This window comes from Metarhizium brunneum, chromosome 2, assembly GCF_013426205.1.
Source record: "Metarhizium brunneum chromosome 2, complete sequence".
Lineage (NCBI taxonomy): Eukaryota > Fungi > Ascomycota > Sordariomycetes > Hypocreales > Clavicipitaceae > Metarhizium > Metarhizium brunneum.
Genome location: NC_089423.1, coordinates 2294624 through 2312415, shown reverse-complemented (window position 1 = coordinate 2312415; position 17792 = coordinate 2294624). Strand labels below are relative to the sequence as shown.

The 17792-nt window shown below is 52.8% G+C and overlaps 5 protein-coding genes across 5 annotated transcripts; 3 read left to right on the top strand and 2 right to left on the bottom strand.

The window, feature by feature from the left end:
• Nucleotides 1-3159: 3159 nt before the first annotated feature.
• On the top strand, nt 3160-3600 carry G6M90_00g036590 (uncharacterized protein; the record flags this gene model as incomplete). Its single annotated transcript, XM_014691564.1, has 1 exon — nt 3160-3600. One exon carries the CDS (start codon nt 3160-3162, stop codon nt 3598-3600), a length of 441 nt encoding a protein of 146 aa, XP_014547050.1.
• A 2124-nt stretch (nt 3601-5724) lies between these two features.
• On the top strand, nt 5725-7647 carry G6M90_00g036580 (uncharacterized protein; the record flags this gene model as incomplete). The annotated part of the gene is made up of 1 exon (XM_014691563.1): nt 5725-7647. One exon carries the CDS (start codon nt 5725-5727, stop codon nt 7645-7647), a length of 1923 nt encoding a protein of 640 aa, XP_014547049.1.
• A 3516-nt stretch (nt 7648-11163) lies between these two features.
• hcs1_1 (Hydroxymethylglutaryl-CoA synthase) lies at nt 11164-12897 on the top strand (the record flags this gene model as incomplete). Its single annotated transcript, XM_014691562.1, has 4 exons — nt 11164-11223; nt 11373-11475; nt 11634-12694; nt 12760-12897. The coding sequence occupies 4 exons, from the start codon at nt 11164-11166 to the stop codon at nt 12895-12897; spliced, it is 1362 nt and encodes a 453-aa protein (XP_014547048.1).
• Nucleotides 12898-13460: 563 nt separating this feature from the next.
• On the bottom strand, nt 13461-14996 carry DHC24 (Delta(24)-sterol reductase; the record flags this gene model as incomplete). Its single annotated transcript, XM_014691561.1, has 1 exon — nt 13461-14996. The coding sequence occupies one exon, from the start codon at nt 14994-14996 to the stop codon at nt 13461-13463; it is 1536 nt and encodes a 511-aa protein (XP_014547047.1).
• Nucleotides 14997-15830: 834 nt separating this feature from the next.
• Nucleotides 15831-17398, bottom strand: bah_0 (Acetyl-hydrolase; the record flags this gene model as incomplete). Its single annotated transcript, XM_014691560.1, has 2 exons — nt 15831-16548; nt 16620-17398. The coding sequence occupies 2 exons, from the start codon at nt 17396-17398 to the stop codon at nt 15831-15833; spliced, it is 1497 nt and encodes a 498-aa protein (XP_014547046.1).
• Nucleotides 17399-17792: the final 394 nt, after the last annotated feature.

Here is a 17792-nt window from a genome sequence, read left to right as displayed (position 1 = left end):
TACAAAGTACTCCTTGGACATTGCCATGTCCCCGAACGGCAACCTCACAAGATGTGCCATTGCGCGGGACGAACAGACCGGACGGCGTTGCCAGTCATCCTTTTTCAGGAAGGTGATGACAATGGAACGGGCGAGAGAGGTCGATGGCGACGGGACATGATAAACCACTCTATGGGCTAATTTGCATGATCCCATACTGGTCGAGGCCTTGCTCCAACATTGACTGCATTGGCTGAAACCTGTTCAAGTTGAGATGTGACGGTCCGCTTTGGATGGGAGTCGTAAGGCCCAGCTTACAGGCTCCTCTCTGTGCTCCGTATTCCAGACTATTTATTGCACAACGGCCTTGGGTTGTATCAAGCAACAAACGCGGCACCTCGATCGAGTTTCGATCCCCTCTCTCCGCCGTGGTCTCTGTCTTGATGCAACCCTCTCCACTTTCAGCGAAATCTCTTATCGTACTACTACAATACGGGTCCAAAAGACTTAACGGGCAACTGAAGCAATGCCGACTCTCTATCAAGCTCCACATCCCGGGAGAAGGCAATGAGCGAAGCAGCATCCGACCGAGTGCTCCAGGCACAAACAAACGGATGCTTAAATCCGTTGAACCCAAAAGCCAGACCCCTGGCTACCAGCTCCATGAAAACAAATGCATGTACAGTACTAGTACTCCGTACTTGAAGCCCAGCGCGAAGGGTGCAAATCTCGAGGGCCCGTGTCGTAATCCGTCCCGCCGTTCAGATGCTTGTCGGCCCAAAAAGCGCCCTCCTCGGTTCAGTGGGCTGAAACTTCAACCTTCTTCTTTGGCTGCGGCACTGCAAATGGAACAAAATACTCTAGGATACATAGTATCATACCCTGTGCTATTACTAGTATATGTAGTACTACTACTAGTACATATCATCTATCGTAATGGTCGCGCGGCATGGGGCAACTGGACAAATCAACCCATTTCCCCAGATTTCAGCGATCTGGTTCCTTGAAATGGGTCGCACAAGGCATTCCCACAACAAGGCCGGCTCAGCAATAGCAATACTACGACTACGGAGTAGCCTCCCTCACGATGATCCCGGTCCTAACTTCCCCAGGCATCGGCAGGTTTTGCTTCGAATCTCCAGACTCTGTCCCCTGGCTCCGCGACTGTGGCATCCGCTCGCCAAGAAAAAACTCAACAGATACTGTATTGCTAACCACTCAACCACGTCATTCGCCATTGTTATTAGTAGTACTTGTACATATGCCCTTGGCCATTTCCCGTCTGCCAAGAGGTCGCCAAGCCGAGGCACGAGGTTGGGTTGCGACAGACCAGGACTAGGACTAGGACCGATCGCTGATGTGGCCAGCCAGCATGTCTGGCATTTGTTTGCCTACTACGTACTAATGTGCGGAGTAGTCCACATCGTAGTCCCTGGAGGGTTCCCCTGAGGTGATAATGCCCGTGAATGCACATGTTTCGGCATTGCAGTGTTCGACTATGACCACAAGAACCGCCTTCCGGTTTGCACACGGCCTGGCGGTCGGGCCTTGGATCGAGCACGGTGTCGGTACAAGAATGCGAAGAGCGACACGTGTTGAAAGAGGGTTTTCCCCATGTTTGTTAATTGGCTTCGCTCGCGTCTTTCTTGGGTGCGAGTGGGTTCGCCGACTCCAGGAGATCAAGCCAGCAGCCTTGATGAAGGGATATCTTTATCCCCTATTAGCTGAGCATACGCGGAATGCTTCAATAACAATCCCAGTCAAAATCATTCCCGTTTCATTGAGCCTCTCTCGTGACAATGAAACATGGAGAAGATGGACTGCCAACACTAAACCGGAGACGTTGACGGCACAACAACGTTTCAGGTCAACGGCAAGATGAACACACGCGCGGCTATGGCATGACTCTAAAATTATCCATACGCGCATCCTAGTAATCCTTGGTGATGAACGACGGTGACCGTACTGCTAGTACTTTACAGAGCCTGAGATGACTCCTGGCCTTTCGTTGGCTCTTGGCGATTCTGCCGTAATACCCGAGATAAAGGTTTAACAGATTTGAGTGATGGCTATGCTGCCGTGGCACGTGGATACTCTTGGATGATGGGAGAAACACCAGTCCGTGCTGATGGCCAGTTGCTGACTTTTTGGCGACTGCATCTTCACGGCATACGATCCGCCTGTCCAGCTCGTTATTGACAGCCCACAAACTGCAAGAGTCAGCATCGAGATACAACGACGAACGACGGAAAAGAAACACGTTTACAGTGAATGTATTATTATCCTTGGGTGTCGGGCCACTGTCGGCTCTCGTAGTGACTACAGACATGTTTGATGAAGCTCTTGGTCGGTCCCCATGCAATCATCGACGACACACAGAGTATGCCATATCCTGCGTCCAATTGGTGTATTCACGACTTTGCCGTGCTCGTTTGCCCGGTTATTCTCGTCCCTGACATCAATCGATTGAAGATGCCCTACGGATCTGTATTCCAGGCCGTCCAAATAAGCGAAAGACGGCCATTGGTCGTCTCTGCCCGACGGCCGCAAATTCCATCGCTTCGACCCGACAAGTGTGGGTTATGAATGGCATGTCCACGATCCAACGTGCTGGGCGTTCAACGGCCGCTCGTTTATGGTTCGACACGAATGAAGAATGGCGACATGGCACAATGACACCAGGTGCTACTCGGGCCAATCTCAGGAGACGGTGTGCCGTGGCGACGCAGAAGGGTTGGCCGTCCACGCCCAAAGCTCACGATGACCCGAGCATTGGACCCAAACGGCGCAACTTTCTGGTGCCAAGCCATCATCTACGGCAATTGTCATATGTCTTCAGTTTGACCTTGACATAAGCTGTGTCACTCATACGCAGTCGTGTCAATTCGAATGTGGACAGCTAAGGCGCATTTGTCGGTCCTTGTGCTTCGTTGGTGTCGGGTAGCTACTAATATGACGGCAATGCTGTTGCAGGTTTGCAAAGTTCCCATGCCAGATAGTTCCGAGTTAAAATTACATTAATACATGCTTCAATACGACGTGCTGGCCGATGCTTCTGCTCCCATACAACTCTTCAACCTTTGTGCACATTTATTACATTGAAACCGAAACATCCTCTTGAATACCCAACCAGCATCATCATCATTATCATCCCCACCACCATAAAGCTATTGGGCCACCATGGTATCAGCATCGTCAGCCGAATCCGTGTCCTCGGGGCGCGCAAGGCGAACCGTGTACCCGGCGGGCCGAATGAAGACCATGGACTACATGTACTCGATCTGGCCGATCCCCCGGAATCCCAGCTGGATTCTGCGATTCGTCTTGTACATCACGGGTGCTCCTGTGGCGTCCACATATATCGTGGGGAAATTCCCACGGTCCCGCATCGACGAGACTTACTATGTATACGATCCTCAGCAGATGATGTATACCGACCAAGGCGCATATGTATATTGGGCCACGACCCGAGGTACCAACGACCTCTTTCGCTATTGGGGTGTCGCGAGTACCTATTATACGGAGGAGGCGGCGGATGGCGCGCCGGCGAGTATTGTCGAAGAAGCTGCTGGTGGAAGATCTCCTGGGAAAGAACCTCTATCGAACGAACAGGAGGCGTAGAGGCCTCGCACGCTTACTTATGCTGGGCCGGGAGCTACATTTCGTTGACTCAGTTTGGTATGATGGAAGCATTGACATTGTGGAATGGATGACACCGCGGAGGGTTAGTGACGGGGATGGAATATTTGGCAGGATGCATTTGAATACAGCATGGCAGATTGACTTGGTAGTGAGCCTTGCGTTGAATCAAGCTACAATGCGGATTGAGCTACGGCAGGAATTCAGACGGCATCAGACGCCGCCCTGGCGAGATGATGCCATTCTGTTGACTTGATCCCCGATACTACTTGGGTCTCATAAATGTTCAGGACTCTTCATTATATGAATGCCTGTCCTTAGTGAGCTGCGGAAACCTCCCGGATACGAGCTCGAGCCGGCAGTTTTCGCAGACATATTGCCTATCGACAGCGGCCGTATGAGCAGGTTGCGATCTCATCCGTCACTTGACCACCAGGACAGCGTCCTTGGATTCACATCCCCGTCAACGTTGCCCGAATCAGCCCAATTGGTGCCAGTACCCAACAAGCAATGGCCCAGTGCCGTTGGTTATGGGCAAGCCAATCATGAGTCCGTTGGCAAGCTTGCATTGGCAGCCCAAGTCCTGATCTAGGGCTGAGGCTGAGCCTAAGGCTGAGCTCGATCTGCCCTGGTCCTTCCGGGCCACTCCTAGGTCATCGGTCCCCCGGCTTGTCCTACCTTGGTATTCGACATTGTCCACTTTCGCAATCTCGTGATATGCCTGGGCTTTCCAAGTGCAGCACAGCATGTGGAGGCTAGAGCGTTGGTTGCCTCTCGTCACGGAGCCCATCCGTGCCTGCCAGCCTAGTGTGTCGTATTCCTCTTCACAAAACAAGATGGAAGAAGATCTGCGCCCTGGAAGCCTATCGTCCAGCGAGAGTGAGCGTTGGGTTCCAGTTCGTGGTTATAATCGCTGGACTAGGTTGAGCTGATTGGACAGACGGATGACTGTAAAACCGCACTGGTCTCGCCGGGATGAGGCAAACCAACGGACAGTGTTCAATTTAAGCTCGTAGTTTTCGGACTGAGTCACTTGCACGCAAACATAGTACATGTATGATGCGCAAAGTTTGCTTCCACGCAGTGGCTGTATCGCGAGATAGCCTTTGCCGGCCCGCAGCCATGCCGCAGCCATGAATCACAACTCCGAAGCTTCTTATGCATTATGATGGGTGTTTCTAGGTATGATTGGGCCTTACCTAATGCAGTGCTGGCATGGGGTTTTGGTTAAAGAATTAAATAGAAATAAAGATGAATAACTGCACTGGTTTGCTCGCCCGGGATGTATGTTGTAGATGCAAAAATGTTGGGGCGTAAGTTGTAACCGATGACTCAGAGGACTGTGCGACAATGCCAAGCGACACTGGGTGGTTCGTCCGTCCTACATGTCAACTAGGCATTGACTCCAGTGTCCAGACTGGTGAAGTTGTCAAGTCCTGGTGGCGCCAAAATCTCCGTCTAACTTAATTCATTGATTCGATTAACTTGAGGGCACTGGCCGACCCGTAGAACTTGTTCTTCGCCACCGTCCTCTCCACTATTGACGTCGTTCGTCGCTCGACGATTGACCGGAGTAGTCATGATGCCGTTTTGTACACTGCTGATGCCAATGCGGTCCTGCTGCCTGCTGCCTCCAGGCTTGCGTCTGGTGCCATCAAATCTGGAGTGCATGCAGCATGACCAACACTGCCTTTTTGTCGGTGAAAGATGCACCGGACATGTGCAGGCAGCCGGCTGTCAGCCGCGTAGTCCAGGCTGCAAGTGCTGATATCTGCACATATAAATGAGGCTGCCGTGCAAGTCTGTCTGACCGTCCAAGGCTCAACCTCTTCATTTAACTATCTTTTGTCTTGTACTTAATCTACTTAGACCTGGTCGTTCTTGCCCGCCGCAAAACAACCTTGTTCTTGTGGTGACGAGGAAAGTACTAGGTACTTATACTTACCCAAGATAGATCAACGGCACGCGGGATACTCCAGCAAGTCGCCGTCTGGTTTTTGGCGTCATCTTCTTCTTCCAACGAACGCTACGTGTTGTGACGATAACTTCTTGGCCATTGACCACCATCAAAGTTATCGTCATCGAGAATCCTGGCCATATTCCACTATGGATTTCTTTCATCAAGTCAAGCAAGCTTTGGACGCTGGACAAGAGGCTGAGCAGCCTACACCGACGAGCAATGGAACTGGTATACCAGGCGCCCCTTCACCCCAGTTCGCACTGCTGAATTATCTGTTCCCGGGGTACTCCATGCTCATGTCTGCTGCACATGCCTACGTCGGTGTCGACTTCAACTCGTATGTCCCTGTCCTGCTCGGCGTCATCGCCGCATCAGTGGCATGGAATTATGTCAAGGAAGAGTTCTGGGTGTTCTTTGAAGACTACTTCATGTCATCAGTCACCATCCGTACCGATGACGAGATCTACAACATGGTCATGCTATGGCTCTCGAAACAGAAATTCTCGCACAACTCTCGCCACTTCGTAGCAAATACCAACATCAATTCTCGAAACCGATTCATGTGCAGCTACAATGCTTCGGATTCTGAAGACGAGGATGACGAAGCGGCAGACTCTCCAGTTAACACAACCACTGGCCTGTCCAACGACCTGAAGCAGGCTCTCCACTACACCCCGTCCGTTGGCACGCACTTCTTTTGGTATAGACTGCGTCCTCTAACATTCGAGCGTGTCCAGAACCGCGAGCAGATTCTCGGCATGACGGCGAGCGAGAAGGAAGAGCTGCGGATATCTTGTTTGGGGAGAAATCCCAGGATTCTGAAGGAACTGCTACTGGAGGCGAGACAACTGCACATGAAGAAGGATGATCGCAAAACCGTCATTTATCGCGCAAATCTTGCCGATATCTACTGGCAGCGATGCATGTCGCGCCTAAATCGACCCTTTTCAACAGTTATTCTGAACGAGCATGTGAAACAGGACTTGATTGACGACGCTGCTGATTATCTAAACCCCATTACTCGTCGGTGGTATGCGAATCGCGGCATTCCGTACCGAAGAGGATACTTGCTCCATGGACCTCCTGGAACTGGTAAGAGTTCCCTCAGTCTCGCGTTGGCAGGATACTTCCGCATGAAGATCTATATCGTCAGCTTGAGCTCTGCTGCGGCTACCGAGGAGAATCTCACCTCTCTTTTCCATGAACTACCTACTCGATGCGTCGTACTGCTTGAGGATATCGACAGTGCTGGCCTAACTCATACCCGCGAGGACTCTGCCGCTCCTCCAGCTGTTCCCGGACAAGTCCCCTCACAAGCCATTACCTCTGCCAACGGCACTAAAGCGGCTACGCCACTCCCGGTTCCTCCTGGTCGTGTCAGCCTCTCAGGTCTACTCAATATCCTTGATGGCGTGGCTTCACAGGAAGGACGTATTCTCATCATGACAACCAACCATATTGAAAAGCTCGACAAGGCACTTATCCGTCCTGGTCGCATCGACATGGTCATTCCTTTTGGCCTGGCAGACTCCCGTATGACCGCCTCCATCTTCCGTTCTATCTATGCACCGTACGAAAGCGAAATTGCCTCCAAGGTAAACGCCAAGGATTCAGACTCGGAAGCCAGGCGAGCTAGGCTTGCTAAGAAGCATGCGCAAATAAGCAAACGGGTGGACGAACAGGCCAGGCAGTTTGGAGAAAAGATTCCAGAATTCGAGTTCAGTCCAGCAGAAATCCAAGGACTGCTGTTAAAGCACAAGCACGATCCAGAAGGTGCGTTGGCTGCTTCGGGCATCTGGGTTGAGCAAATGAGGAGGGATAAGAAGAAGGAGAAGGCGAAAGAGGCTGAGAAAAAGAGACAGGAGGAACAGAACAGAAGACAAGAAGAGAAGAATGTAAACGAGGATACAAAGGACAAGACGGGACAGGAGGACAAAGAGACTGTCTCGTCCCAAGGGGACGCTGAAAAAGCATTTGAAAAGAACAAGCTCGATAAAGATAGCTTGACTCCTGTGAAGTCTGATAACCCAAAGAAGAGTCCGTCGGATTCCGGGTATGAAACCACATAAAGTCAGTTAATTATTAATTATATAATTATATTACGAGGCGTTTAAGAAATTCATAAAAACAAGAAAATTACTTAATATTAGTATATATTAGTATAAAAATCTATAAAAGCTTAGTCTTAGTTATTTACACTACTTATATTGTAATTAAGGTACTAGTTACGCCGGAGGGGATACTAAACAAACCCTCCCTGTAACAATGTACTAACAGTAGCCAACTCTTCAAGTTAAACTTCGTGGTTAAATCCCATGTTATTTTGGCTTCCTATTTTCCCGGAGGGTCTTTAACAAACACTGCGGCTACGTTACCAGCACGTCTCCCAAACACCATTCCAGCAGTCAGTCCACTCCCACCAGGGTAATTCATGTAAAGTAAACCTCCCATCGTCTTCCCAACACAGTAAATTCCACAGCTGGGAGGGCCACTGGATACACGTAATATTTGAGCAATACCAGGGTCTATCTGAACACCACCAAAGGAGAAAGTGATGCCTGCACTAACCTTGACATGCCCAAAATGGTCCTCCATCTAGTGGCAGTATTTCGAAGTTTGAGCCTCGTCACGGTTCTAGTCTTCCAGATGATACTTCCCTGCGTGTCGCAACGCTGTCGACCCATAGAACGTCAAGTGATCTGGCTGTTGGAGAACGGCGCGGCCAAAAGTTGGCACCACGTAGTTGTACATGCCCGCTCCTTTTTCTACAAAACGATCCGCATCCACATTGATTATGAGGACCGAGAGGGCATCCCGACTTGGTGACTTTGGAGCGACAGCCGGAGCAGTGCCCCGCCGCTGGGGTATCACAGGTCTGGATACAGTATTCCAGGCACTCCAGGCACTCTCCGGCGTTGAGAGGCGCGCCACGGACCATGGCCATGTTTTAAGCCGGGCGGAGATACGTGGTCCTCCTGCGAGTGTTGGCTTCAGGCCCGGTGGCGGCAGCTATCCATTGGTGACGGCTTGCGTCGAACGGAGCGGCCGGCGGCGACATGGGAGCCTTGCCGTGTCCGGGCTCCGCTTGACGGAGTGAAATGGTGTTGACCAGAGTGTTTGCGTGCCAGCCTGCATCGCTGCCTCCGTCATGGACGGCTCTATCGTCCCGAGCTGTGAGGCACGAGTTGTCCTGCTCCCGCCCGTGACTCTAGGCGCTTGTCTACGCGGACGACGCTTTTCGCCCCGACTTGCTTGGCGAAGACGACGGCAGAGACGCCGACATTGCTACTGCCGGTCACTATAATATCGAGTTTTGACAGAACTTGACTAGTTACGTCAGTCGTTCTGCAGCCCATGTATTCTTGGGCGAGGAGACGGGGTCGGCTGGCTGCGGAAAGGGGTACTGTCTGGTAGTTTGTTGACACGGGAGGATTGCAGCAAATCAGCTCATAATCACTGAGCTACCAGACAATTCACGAGCGAGTCCCGTGCCCAAGAATTGACCGCAATCCGAGCCGAAATGGGGCTATTCCTGGGCTATTCATAGCATCCGTAATAACGATTCTGGCAATTCAAACTACATAGGTCGTCGCCTCGCTGCGAAGTTATTTTTGCACAAGAACGAAATGTGAGCATGCGTTGCTGCCTGAATGGAGCTGTGATTCAGTTGGACAACCATTGTAAAAGATGGGCTATGCCATGTTCATCATACCTAGATACCTATGTATTTGTATTGGCGGCGTAGAATTTGTTGTTTCGACTGCAATCCAAGTATGGCGTCATAATGGCCTGTTTTCAGGCCCCGACACGCTAAATCCGTCGTAGCCGCCAATTCATACGCCCTAAAGAGGCTGAGCCACTGCACATGCAGCTCTTGAGACCCTGAAATTGACGCGAGGCGGTACGCAGGCAACCATGTTATGCCAACTCCTCTCGGCCACGAACGCGTAATCTAGGCGGCTTGATTTGTCCAACGAATGTGAGTAGGCAATAGCGACCGTTTCCTGACAGCCTCGGATAGGAGTGCCATCAATACTGCACACATGACACTGGCTGTCGGCAGTTGTTGGCCATCTGCAAGGTGTTCCCAAACCCATGCTGTTTGGTGTGTTGCACACAAACGGCATCAGCACTCGACTCGCTGTCGCATTGTGGCCATTACAATTGCAGGCACATGTGGCGTTATGCGCGGCTCAAACCAGGTTGCATGGTACGGCTGGCGCTCAGCCCAAACAAAGATACACAGCTGTGCCATGGACGTCGAATCACGGCGGTTCGGCGAAGAAATTGCCTCAGAACGAGGCAAGCAGAAGGAAGATGCGAGAATCTAGCCAGGAACTGGGTTCAAGACTAGCATCTTGGCCCACAAACTACCTAGGTAGTCATGATGACTCGCCTAGATCTTCCGTTATCAATCAGTAGATGATCAGAGACCCCTGAAGGGAGCGTGAATTATATCCAGATGACCCAAACGTCTCCACCGAATAGAGCTGAGATGGAGTCAATTGAGGGAATATCAAGAAATGTGTGTCTCGGCAAGACTTTCCCATTCATGATGTGGCCAATTCGAGGCAACGTTCCTGCGCGGCAACAGAAGCTCCTGCGTCCACATGCTCTTTTTCTCTCAATCCGTTTCTCTTGGTGGTTGGTGGTTGGTGGTCTGGAGGCGTGACTCTGCGTGTTCGTGCTTGGACCGTGAACACAAGAGCTGCGCCTCATGTACCCCAAAGTGTAGAAATCTTGGAAGAGGCTAAATTTCCGAGACAATCTCCCCCAACAACAATTTCAACCTTGGGCTAACAAGCAGTTTCAGGAGGCAAGCTGCCACCTTGTTTGCATGGTCCAAGCCCACTAGCTTGCACGATCTCGCCCAGCTTTCGACTGTGTACCACCCAAGAGCTGTGCGGAGATTCGTCAATTTGTCTGTTCGTCTTCGTACGGAGGACTCCGTTATCAAATGCTGGCAAATCCACAGCAGTCTCTGTGACACGGGAAATATTGCGTTACGAACAAGCTCCACAGCCATAGGAAACGAAACAGATGATGGCATAAACCTGGCCTAGGCAAAAAAAAAAAGAGAGATGTGTTAGTAGCATGTCACCATGTACCAACCAGGTAGATATTGTAGATAGGTGGTGTGGGGGGCATAATACATACACAATTAAAATGAAGAGAAATTGGTCTGAAGTGGCGTCTCGCATCAAATCCCGTCCCGAGTCCCTCCCAACGCTCCACCCCCCCTGGCAGAGAGATCCGCTCCTGGTTCGAGAAAGTACATGTCAAGACGTATCTTGATTCTGCTGGCCATTCAGAAAAAGGGCGGTGAAAATGATGGCACTGCAAGAGTCTAGTCTGGTCCAAGATGGCCTAAGTTGGGCCAAAAGGTCGACGGTTGTCAGCGTGAGGCGGGACGAAGCATGTGGATTGAGCTTGGTTGGGGCGGACCAGACGTAATAATTATCAGTCGACACCTTTCTTCCCTCGTGCTCTAAACAAAAACGCCCCTCCACCCGTCTGTTGTCTTCACATCTCCTGACTGTTTTCACTTCCCCTTCTCCCAAGCTCTTCCTGCTCTCCTTTACAACATGGCTTCGCGTCCCCAGAACATTGGCATTAAAGCCATTGAGATTTACTTCCCCAGCCAGGTATGTAGTCAGGCCCTGCATCGCATCAGCCTCTCCTCCGTGCCCCTCGCCCAAAAAAAAGTCGAGACATGCAACAATCCACCCAAATTGCTGCCCCTCCCGCCGCCGACATCGCTAACTCGCGTTTTCTTCGTTTTGCACCCTTGCAGTATGTCGAGCAGAGCGAACTCGAAAAATTCGATGGCGTCAGTGCCGGAAAATACACCATTGGCCTCGGCCAGACCAAGATGAGCTTTTGCGATGACCGCGAGGGTGAGTTGGACTCTCTCCGCCTGACCGACCCGTCTACCCCTTTTGGATTCTTCATGAGGATCTGCATGTGAAGGGGACAAGCCGATGCAGGAAAAGGCTGCCTCCGTACCTTGATCTGTCTGCGAAACGCTTCATGAGCTTACACCTGCCGCTGCTAGACATTTATTCTCTTGCCCTTACCGTTACCTCGAACCTGCTCAAGAAGTACAACATCGACCCCAACTCTATTGGTCGCTTGGAGGTTGGCACCGAGACCATTTTGGACAAGTCCAAGTCGGTCAAGTCTGTTTTGATGCAGCTATTCGGTGACAATGCCAACCTCGAAGGCGTCGACACCGTCAATGCTTGCTACGGCGGCACCAACGCCCTGTTCAACAGCGTCAACTGGGTAGAATCCTCCGCCTGGGACGGCCGTGATGCCATTGTCGTTGCTGGCGATATTGCTCTGTACGCCAAGGGCAATGCTCGCCCTACGGGCGGTGCCGGTGCCGTGGCTATGCTGATCGGCCCTGATGCCCCTGTCGTTATGGAGCCCGGCCTGCGAGGCACCTACATGCAGCACGCCTATGACTTTTACAAGCCCGACTTGACCAGCGAGTACCCCTACGTCGATGGGCACTACTCCATTAACTGCTACACAAAGGCCCTGGATGCTGCCTACCGTGATTACTGCAAGCGCGAGTCCAAGCTTGCCAATGGCAATGCCAACGGTACCGATGCTAGCAAGACTCCCCTCGACCGCTTCGACTACCTTGCCTTCCACGCCCCTACTTGCAAGCTCGTGCAAAAATCGTACGCCCGACTGCTGTACCATGATTACCTCGCCAACGCTGATGCTCCCGCCTTCGCTGAGGTGGCTCCCGAGTTGCGTGACATGGATTATGAGAAGTCTCTGACTGACAAGGTTGTTGAGAAGACCTTCATGACCTTGACCAAGAAAAAGTTCCAGGAGCGTGTCCAGCCCGCTACCCAGGTTGCTACTATGTGTGGTAACATGTACTGTGCTAGCGTCTGGGGTGGTGTTGCTAGCTTGCTGTCCTTTATTGACCCCAAGGCCCTGGAGGGCAAGCGAATTGGTGTCTTCTCATATGGATCTGGTCTGGCCTCGAGCTTCATGTCCTTCCGTGTTAACGGCAATGTTGAGGCCATTGCCAAGAATCTGAACATTCCCTCTCGTCTGGAGGCCCGCCGTGCCGTCCCTCCTGAGACTTTCGATGCCGTAAGTCTGCCTTTTTATCTCTGGCCCTTGTGCTGTCCAGCCGGCTGACCATTTTGTGTATTTAGATGTGCGAGCTCCGTCATCAGGCCCATCTGAAGAAAGATTACACCCCCAAGGGCGAACCCTCGACCATCATCCCTGGCACTTACTACCTGGAGAAGGTTGACGATATGTTCAAGCGCGAGTACAAGGTCCAGGCATAAACGCGGCCGCCAAAAACTAAGTAGACCAGCCATGTTGCTTGAATTTTGCTTTGCATGACACAATGTGATCAGTGGAACCTTGCATATCTGGGTATCTGGGATCGACATATATGGACACCAAAGAGGAGGCTGACCAACATGACTTATCATTACGAGGGTAGACGTATTCGGGACTTGGGCATGTCACTGGGCACATAGAAGCAGAGCACACAGAAAGGGTGCATATCATGGGAATAGCCCTCTAATTGAGCCACTGAGGAAATGATGATGGAAGGGGACCTCGTGGCTTGTGTAAATATCGTATTTGGGCTCCAAGAAGGAAAGTTTAGTGTAGCGTCTTATAGAGCGAGGGACGTCACGACTTTAGAAAGAAATACTAAAGTACCAATACATGAAAAGAAAACATGTGCACATGTGCGACGGTTTCTAACGATTGGAATATCTATGGTATCTACTATTAATATTGTACAATACAAGAAACCCGCAACGACCACGGACAATTCACCGTATAGTACAGGGCTTCATAATCTTTCCCAGCACAGGTAGAAGTATGCTGAATACCTTTAGTTGTCGCCCTTGTACTTCCACTCGGCCCGGCGATGCAAGTGGTAGTCCTTGCTTTTTATAGCCTGCCAGATGCCATACAGCCCTCCCACAGGCCACCTGCTCTTGAGCAACTGCTTCGTACGCTTGCGCTCCTCCCGCGCGGCATCAACGTCGATCTTGACCTTGTCGTGGACAGTGGGCAGCGTCGTGGCGTGGTACTTGTCCCGCAGGGACTGGTACCAGCCCCGGTTCTTGTCGTAGACCTTCCAGAACTCGTCCTGGTCGTAGTATGTATGTGCGTACAGCCACTTGCGCCCGCCCAGCTGGACGAGCTTGTCTTCCAGGGCGCGGTTCTTGGTGACAAACTCGTCGTGGTCGGCGGGGCCCCATCCCCACAGGCCAATGTTGAGAATATCCTTTGGAGCTGTCGATCCGTCGGCGGCGGTTTCCGTCTCGCCTGTGTACGGGTGGAAAGTCGGGGGGAGAGTCTGCCTGAGCGGGCACAGCCAGAGGGGCCAGATGCCGAAGGCGTCGGTGGTGTAGTTGACGAATTCGTCGGCCTTGTCGTACGGCAGGGCGAGGTCCTGGACGACGAAGCGGGCCGATTCTCCGGAGGCGTGCAGCGCGCGGTACAGCATGCGCGTGTGCATGAAGTCGTCGAGGAGCCAGCGCGTCCAGCGGTTGAAGGGCACGTATTTGAAGTATGTCCACCCTTGGGCGCCGACCCAGAAGCCTGCGCGGTCGTAGCGGAACAGGTATTCTGCCAGGGGGATGTAGTCTACGACGGAAGGGGGAGCAGACGAGGCGGTGGATTTAGTGCGGTCTTTGACGTGCAGGTAGAACCAGGGGTCGCGGGCACGGCTGAAGGTTTGTACTCTGGCATCGGCCGGTTTCTCGTCCGTCATGGTGCCCGTGATGATGACGCCGTGGTCCTTGGAGAACAGGATGCCGTCCACGTAGTCGTTGTCGGGGTTCTGCGTTTCTGCGCGCACCTTTTCCACGGCCTCTGCCACGCTGGCGGTGCGGTGGTATGTCGTCCGCACGTACTTCTTGGCCTCGATGAGCTTCAGCTCCATGAGCGTGGTGATGCCCAGCGTCCCCACGGATCCCGCCGCGCCCTGGAACAAGTCTGGCTTTTCCTCGTTGGAAGCCCTCACGACGTCGCCATTGCCCAGGACCATTTCCACGTAGTTGATGGTCTCGTTGAAGAAGCCGTGCTTGAAGGAGCTGCTCTCCCCGGCTGTCCCGGCGTAGCCACCACCGGCGGTTATGCCGGGGAACTCCATGACCACGGGGGGCACCAGGCCGTGACGCAGGGTCGACTCGACGAGTCTGTCCATGGGGACATTGGGCTCTACCAGCGCCGTGCGGGAGCTGCGGTCGACGCCGACAACGTTGGACAGGGCGCTGATGTCGACGATTCGCGCGCCGGGACGGGGACGGGGCCTGGTGCTGTTTGTCGAGCCGTGGAAGATGCGGTAGGACTCCTTCTTGTCGAAGAAGCCGCGCACGGCGGTGGCGATTTTGGCCACGGCTTGCTTGTGGCGCTCCATGGTCGGCGCGTGGGAGCGGCTCGGGGCGGGCGTGCAACCTGGGAAATTTTGGAGTTGCGAGCTGGAGGTCGAGCTGATGAAGCTTGGCGATGTCCTGCCTGTTGGCACGTGGGCCGAGTTGCGATTGCGGATCTCGAAGCTCCGAGCTGCTTTGGACCGGGTTCAGACAACGACATGGGGTTAGTCAAGCAGATCAGTCAAGATGCGCACTGGGCTTACCTACAGCTGTTCATTCATCAACTTATTTCCGAATCCAATGGCTCCTTGGTGTAATCAATTGCCATCATTGGAGTAGCATCGCCTCTCGCGAATTGTGCCCGGACACATAACCTACAACAAACCGCAGCGGTACGTATCTCAGAAGCATTGATGTTCGAACCACGGTCCAGATATTTGATTTGTTTCAACTATTTGCTACAGAAGTTCACAAGATCGATTACCCAGTCAAGATTCGCTGAAAACGAGGCGGAGCGCAAGGGATGCTGGATATCATGGAGGGGATGTTTGTCATTATTGTTAACTCCCCGCCAGCTTGTTATGTCTATGAGTTATGTTGTGGTCTTGATGCATTCTTTAAACACATTTATTCAGAGGCAGGGGCACCTGGAAAGTGTGTGCATCTTTATTCAAATGCACTTTATCGCGACTTGACAAATTGCCAATTCACTTCATAAAAGACACTTGTGTTTCTTCAAATCCCCCCTTTCCCTTCCATTGAGTCAAAGCCTGTACGAATCAAAACTTGACATGGATCACTAACACGCTACAAAACGCTTCTAGGCCTCTACATATTTCCGTCTCATATAGCTTTCTGAGCAGGTACAAATCCATGGCCTACAGCTTGGACTCTGAGGGTATCCAAGCCTGCGTCTCGGCCACTTTATCCACGACCCGTTTCCTGACCTCCCCCTCTGAAACATCGAACAAGTCGCCAAAGTCGAGGGGAGTCTCCCTCAACGTCTTGGCATGAATGGTCATGGCGCTGGATCTCAAGCCGGCCGGATTCTCTACGGCCTGTCGAATGAAGCCTGCCCAGCCGTCCAGACACCTCCGCGACTCGGCAAGGCTGCCCAGCACGAGCGCAAAGCAGTGCGCCATGGCTTCGTACTCCTCAAACACCATGGTCACGCCGTCGCGCTCGAGTTTCTGCGCCAGGAACTTGTTCTCGTACGCGAGTCTTTCCCACCCTGTACAGAAGTAGACGGGGGGAAACCCCGCCCAGTCTCGTCGCATGACGGGCGACACCAATGGGTGCGTCATGATGTCGTCGGCTGCGTACATGAATTTCCGCGGGGATTGGGCGGGCCAGATGTCGCAGGGGGTCAGGCCTTTCCGCCCCATGTCGTCCAGGGGGCCGAGATAGTCAAAGGCTCCTGGAATCGTTCCATAGTACGGCCTGGAGCTGTGGGAGATGTCAAGCCAAGGGGAGTTGCAGGCCGTTGCGGCGGGGATGGGAATGTCCCGCGGTTCGCCGTGCCATGTGATGCGTTGTCCAAGGCGATTTAGCTCGACAATGACTTGAATCAAGGCCATGGTCAAGTTTCCGCCGGCGCTGCGAGACGGAGAGCATCAGTTATCCCGGAGGCATGCAGGCTGGGGAGGGACTCTGGTCGGGGGACGTACCTGTCTCCTGAAATAACAATGTGCTCTGGTTTCACCGGGTCGTGGAACGCCCCCGGCGGCGGATAGAGGAGCATGAGATATGCAATCAGGCAATCCAGAAGAGATGTCGGGAAAGGACTCTGCGGCACCAATCTGTACCGTACGGAAAAGGCCCGGCCACCCGTAATCTTGGCCAGCTTCTTCACTGTCGGCCGATGACTAGCAGGGTCCAGGAACGCATGCCCCCCGCCGTGGAGGTACAAGATGGTCGTTGGCTTCTTCACCTCCTTCATCATCTCAACGTACTTTTCTCTGTCTGAGATGCTTGGGGCCGGCTCATCTTGTTTGGCGCCGGCTCGATAGCCCGTCCACTCACCAGACACGGGAGCTACATGGGGCAAATAAGTCTTGGGGACTGGGACATCCGGATTGTTCAGGGACTCGATCACCTTGCCGACTGCTTCCGTGATGGATTCCGGCTCCGGAGGTATGGGGACCGTGTAGTTGCTGACCCATATTCTTCCTTTGATGGGCAACTTGGTCACGGTACGCCTTTGGGTCTGGGAAAAGGGACGCGGGTTTCCTTCCTTGGGCGCAATGAAGGCGCGGAGAAAGGCAACGGTTACGGCGCTTCGCAGGTCCTGGTACGGTGAGCTATCTGCGAGGTTGAGCGAGTGAGAGAGTGACACTCGGGCAATGAGTGGCGTGTAAGAGAGGCCGAGCCAGAACAATGCAGAGGCCCCCGGTCTTTTGGGTGTTTGTGGACGCGGCTGCTCGAGTGCCGTTGATGAATCTGACATGATGCCGGCTGTGGTGTTCTGAGACGTCAACGTTCGTCGAGTAGAAAAGGAGCGATGAGAAGCCAGGCCGAGGCAAGATGGAGGGGGGTATTGGGCAATGCAATGGGTGAGAGGCTATGACGAGGAGGCGGATCTAACTAGTAACTGCCATCCTTGCCCACCAGAAACAAGACGAAAGACATGCACCAAGAGGAGCAAGCCAGAAAGGACTTCCGGCTACGGGGGGCTTCAGAAACGGCGAATGCGGTTGGTTGCAGTATATAAAGATGCCTCGAGTCCTCGAGTCATCGAGTGACCATGTTCATGTTGCGACTCGAGGCCGACAAATGTGGGGGAGTGACCAGTGGCAGTCACCACTGGGCCGCGGGGAGTCGGGGAGTTGGGGAGTCGGGGA